The following is a 6,000-nucleotide window of genomic DNA, read 5'->3' as shown; positions in this document are numbered from 1 at the left end:
ATTTAAAACGAATAATATTCTCACTGCCCTGTTACATATGAAAGAATGAGTGATCTACCCATATAATCTTGTCTGTTGGAAAACTAATCCGTACAAAACTGGTAGAGTAGCGAGTATTAGTCGTACACATACGGTACATGTGTTTAAATTGCCACAATAGGTGCTGCTGTCAAACATCAATGAATATCAGATGTAACTTAGTAACATAGTGTACACAGAACATGCAGTACAACGCTAATGACAATGCAGGTGGCAATGGGAAATGTTTTACACAATAACATGACAGACTGGACTAACCAGAAGTCCCCTGAGAGGAGAAAGCTCCAAGGTGCTGGGAAGAGTTTTACGGGACTAAGTACAGGAATAAGGAAAAGTAAAAATGAAAAAGGTAACAGCAGACGGTGAAGAATTACACAGTGGTTGTCATAGTAAACAGACACCATTGCAAAAGGGAAGAAAAACTACTTATTCAAGTTCCAAACATATCAATGGTAAGTGCTGTACTAATGCAAGTTACTACTGGTTGTCCTTTGTAGACACACTGTTGTATTGTGATGGTGCAGAACACATATTAAAGTCACTTAGATTTTTTCTGTATAAACCAAATATTTCTCACTTCTACAATTATATCCAGTTTAGGTAATACTTTGCAAGAATTTCAGGGATATATATTATGCCTACACTGCTATTATCAGGATGGGCTGTTCTGTTTGGGTGCCTGTCTGTGACATCACTTCATTTATATAATAACATGGCATTTCATTATAGTATGTGAATTTTATTAAAATTGGTTATTAGTTGTGTAACATTGTTATATCATTAACTCTTAAGTCAATACTTTTTTTTCCGTGGCTACCATCTTGACTTTCTTAAAGAGGTCATCCAGTCTTAAGTAACTAAAGCTTCATCATTATTAGTGTTGAGCAAACTTTTGAAAAGTTTTCAAACTCTTGAAAATTTGGCCAGTTTGATTTCGTCCGAATAAGATCAAGCTGAACCAGATCTTCACCAATACCTCTTAAGTAAGGGTGGAGACCTCCTGTGGCTCAGTGGTTAGCACTGTTGCATTGCAACACTGGGCTTGTAGGCTCAAATAGGACCAAGGACAACAATTTCATGGAGTTTATATGTTCTCCCTGTGTTACCATACAGCGCGGCGCGTCGCTCCGGCGTCAGCTCCGGCGGCCTGGAGCCCTGTGTCGAGGTTATCCCAGCAGCTGTGGGCGGCGGCATGGGCGTGTCCGCCCGTAGGGTGCCGCCCGCCCTCCTCCGTTCTTCTTATACAGCAGTGGGCGGAGTTGCCTCCTCCCACTCTCCGCCCCTGGGCGGAACCTTGTGGTTAAAAGACTGGCAGTGAAGTGAGCTCATTGCCAGTTATTGGTTCTGCATGCACCTAGCCAGTCTGTCTGCGGTTCGCCTCAGCCAGTCCCTAGTTGTCGGTCAGCTCCCTCTGGTCCCCTATTACTCTGTCTGTTTGTGTTGGTTCTGCTAGCCTCTAATCTAGTCTGGCCCAGTCAGTACTAGTTGCTATCCAGCACCCTGCCAGTTTGCCTGTGAGTCCCATCTCCAGCCTTGTATGTTTTGTTGGTCTGATTCATCTGCCTCCTCTGTCGGCACTCTGTTCCCCCCATTAGGTAGTTTCCTGCTTGTCAGTCGCCAGGTCCCTAGCCAGGGCAGGGACCGCCGTCCAGTTGTCCGCCTGGGGTTAGCCAGGGCCGAGGCAAGTAGGCAGGGACAGTGGGGGTGCGGGAGATCAGGGCACCCCAACTGGCGCTCGGGGGGCAGAGTGCCGTAACACCCTGTGATTAATAACAATCACTTTTATTTATATAGCATATACATATTACACATTTCATCTTTTCTGTCTCACAGATGTTTTTGATTAGATTTGAACTTGAACCTCAGTGCTGCAAGGCAATAGTGCTAAACACTGAACCACCATACTTTTTCTTCTTCCTCTTCCTTCTTCTCTTCCCCCTCTTCCTAATTCTCCTCAATAAATGTATGCACCATATAAAGTTGATTACTATTATGAGGAATAAGCCCACAAAAATCTCAGGAAGAACATACAAACTCCATACAAATGTTTCCTGCTTGTCAGTCGCCAGGTCCCTAGCCAGGGCAGGGACCGCCGTCCAGTTGTCCGCCTGGGGTTAGCCAGGGCCGAGGCAAGTAGGCAGGGACAGTGGGGGTGCGGGAGATCAGGGCACCCCAACTGGCGCTCGGGGGGCAGAGTGCCGTAACACCCTGTGATTAATAACAATCACTTTTATTTATATAGCATATACATATTACACATTTCATCTTTTCTGTCTCACAGATGTTTTTGATTAGATTTGAACTTGAACCTCAGTGCTGCAAGGCAATAGTGCTAAACACTGAACCACCATACTTTTTCTTCTTCCTCTTCCTTCTTCTCTTCCCCCTCTTCCTAATTCTCCTCAATAAATGTATGCACCATATAAAGTTGATTACTATTATGAGGAATAAGCCCACAAAAATCTCAGGAAGAACATACAAACTCCATACAAATGTTGTCCTGGGTCAGATTTGAACCTAGGGCCTGAGGTAACAGTGCTATCTACAATGCCTCTTCCTCCTTCTTCTTTCTTTTACTCCTCAGAAAGAGAAGCATGGTGGCTCAGTGGTTAGCAGTTAGCACACTTGCCTTGGATCATGGATTCAAATTTGACAACATCTGTGTGACAAAACATATCAAGTGATGTAAAGAGCTGTGTAATATGTATGCACTATATACACTTATTGTCAAAAAAAATAAGGCACCTAAAAGGAATTGTCGGAATCAAATGACGCTTTCTCTGTGTGATTGTAGCATTGATATAAGTAAGTGATTACAATATCAGAGCAAAAGAATTATTCATTGCAGAAAACTGAACAGTTGAAGGGAGGCTCTAGTACTCTGTTGGGTCACCTCTAGCTTGGATGTAAGATGTGATACGGATGGGCATGGAGTCATACAAGTTCCGTATGGTATTCTGCAGCATATAAGTCTTCATTTGCTGTGACTGAGTATCTAGATCGTGCAAACTCGTTTGGCTTCCCAGATGGTCCCATACATGTTCTAATGGTGATAAATCTGACAGAGGCCTGTAATAATGCTGCCACTTGTCTCCGGATAGCGGACAACAAAACAGTTGGAGACGCTTATGCTTGTTGGATGATCAGATGATCTTTTCTACTTGTGGTCTGTGCAGGGCGCCCTAAGCCCGGTTGGCTTGTGTGCATGGCCTGAAGCATCCACTGGTCCCAACACCTCCTAACACTCTGGTCAGAACAGCCCAGGTGGGGGGTAAATCGACAATATGACCATCCAGCTTCTCGCATTCTAATAATGCTCCCCCCTCTCAAACTCTGTTAACTGAGCAATATCTCTTCAACTGCATCTTTAGAGACATCTAGCGGTTAACAAGCTCTACACAAGTGGAAAAAGGGGTTTGCTACACACAAGTAGCTTCTGAGAGCCTTTTTTTAGGCCATGTGTGGAACCACTTTTAGGGCATCAAGTGGCAAGACCATTCATCTAATCAAACCCTAACTCTACTCATTTGCATATCTGTCTGAAATGTAACTGCACGCTGAGTTTTGCAGCAAAAGGACAACTCTTTGTAGGTTTTTGGTTTTGAAGATTGTAAATAAAGGTGAATATTATGAAACACATAGAGAACATTCAAATTCCATGCAGATGTTGATTTTGGTCAGATTTGAACATATGACCCCAATGTTGGAATGCAAGAGTGCTAACTTTCTTCTAGTAGGTTCCTTATAGTGACTTTGTTTTTTTTTTCACTGTAATTTTTATTAGAAGGAATTGCAATTTCGTTAATACTGAACAAATGCCATTCACAATTACACAGATTGGGGGAAGAGAGAATGGGAACACAACAAAAAAGCAAGGTATAACATAATCCTCTCTTTTGAGTTCTGGTCCAATCTTGAAACTGGAATGTTGTTGGCGGCCTGGCCAGGGCCTAACTTGAATTTAGCAGAAAGAAAGGGGGCATAGGTAAGGGGAGGGAAGGAGAGGAGAGGTGCATACTAGAGACAAGGAGGTTATTCCAATGGGCAGACACTCCAGAGGGCAGTTTCAGGCTATAAGGTGGAGTTGTAATAGGTGTTTTTTTGCAGCTGTTGTCATCACAGGGAGTTTAGGGATCTGTGACCTTGTGGAGGGGTAGCATATTACATTCATGGGGACCAAACTTTCAGGAATTTCCCATGTCTATCAGCTAAAATGGAAGTCAGTTTTTCGTTAATGAGGTACCAATCCATCCTGCGCTTGACCTCTGTAAAATCCAGGCAACCTTTGCGCCACAAACGGGTGATAACTTGTTTCGTGGCCAGGAAAAAGAAGGTAATTAGTTTCCTACAGTCAGGGGGGATATTATCTATACACTTGTTTAATAGAGCCTCTCAAGGGTCTTTGCGTATAGTATGGCCTGTGACTGAATATATTAGAGAATATACTCAAATCCATAGCCTCTTAGCTCGGGGACAGGACCACCAAATGTGGAACATATCTCCCAATGCTGAGCATCCGCAAAAACAATTCGGAGGGTATCCGGGTACTGCGTGCGCTATTTGGTCGGGGATTAAGTACCAGTGGAGTAAGATTTTAAATGATGTTTCTAACATATGTTTCTGACACTGCTATAAGTTGACTCCCATATCTGAGTCCAGTCCTCTTCAGAAAGAGTTTTGCCTAGATCTTTTTCTCAGCGCACGACATAAGGTAATTGTGTAGGATAGGAAGAATGCACTAGTCCAGAGTAAATTTGTGAAATGAGACCTCTTGTGTGCGGGTATTTATAACAGTATCTTTCGAATGGAGTTAGAGTCAATGGAGGGTGCGTATTCTTAATTAGAGAGGATGTAAGATGTTTTAGTTGTAGGTATCTGAACACTCCTACAGATGGTAAATTATATTTTTCTTTTAGGGTAGGGAATGGGGTGGGTCTGTTAATAGAAAGCAAGTGGTATACTTTTAGTGAGGCCTGCTCTTGTCCAGTTTGCAAATGATTGTGGTTATTCCATTCCCGATGGGAACATAGGGTTCTGCAGGAGTGGCATAAGGGGCAAGTGTGGAAATATAAATTTCCCTGAATACTTTATGGCATCCCAGACGCGAAGGGAGTGATTCGTAATGGGGTTATTGATTGGAGGTCTGTGTTTAGGCGGTATCCATGGTATGGAGTCTACAGTAAGCGGGTGAGTTTCTGTTGCTTCTAGGGATACCCAAAGAGGAGTGTTATAGTCGGAGTGTAATAGAGCCAACTGAACCACCTGGGCCGCCAGGTAATATTTTCCATAATTGGGAACTCCCAATCCTCCTTTCCGCCTGTGTCTAAACAGGGTGGACAGTTAAACCCTAGGAACAGAGTTACTCCAGACAAATTGAAGGGGCATCAGCTGAATCGGGAGAGCTTTAAAGTAGTATAATAGCGTTGACTCTCCCAATCCAGGATATGTGGTACTGACTCCAACTTTTCAAGAGCAACCTTGTTTTGCGGAGGAGGGAGATGTAATTTTGGCTATATAGGGATGTATATGTGTTCATCAAGTGGACACCCAGGTAGTCCAGCGAGCCTCCTTCTCGTGAGTTTGACCAGGATGAACCACTACCTTCTTTCTGGTAGGTTTGGCCGGGATGAATCACCCAAGGTTTGGGTTTGCTGTGAATCGAACTTTTAGTAATGTTTGACCTGATACAGGGTTGGAGTGATTAGGTTAGCTCAACTTTAATCATTAATCACACTTTTTGTTAGAAATCCTCCTCATTTTCAAATGCATAAACAATCTAGTGCCTTCACTGACAGCAAGCAGGCATGTTAAAAATGATGAGAGATTAAAACACAAAGGATATTTGAAGATTGCATAGCTTCACATTACACAGTAAGCTTTATTTACATATGACAGGACAACCCCTTTACTTGTCACATTGAACATGCAATCTGATGTGTAGTCACCATGTTATAGAGCTGT

General features: G+C 43.0%; 1 protein-coding gene across 1 annotated transcript in view; it reads left to right on the top strand.

Annotated features, from left to right (window-relative positions):
* Positions 1-302: 302 nt before the first annotated feature.
* Positions 303-6,000, top strand: part of LOC136610626 (uncharacterized) — a 209,558-nt gene continuing 203,860 nt past the window's right edge. Inside the window, exon 1 of the mRNA XM_066589840.1 lies at positions 303-491. Coding sequence (XP_066445937.1) covers positions 380-491 — 112 coding nt within the window. The 5' untranslated portion in view covers positions 303-379. The remainder of the gene's footprint in view (positions 492-6,000) is intronic.

This window comes from Eleutherodactylus coqui, chromosome 1, assembly GCF_035609145.1.
Source record: "Eleutherodactylus coqui strain aEleCoq1 chromosome 1, aEleCoq1.hap1, whole genome shotgun sequence".
Classification (NCBI taxonomy): Eukaryota; Metazoa; Chordata; class Amphibia; order Anura; family Eleutherodactylidae; genus Eleutherodactylus; species Eleutherodactylus coqui.
This window is presented reverse-complemented; position numbering and strand designations above follow the sequence as displayed.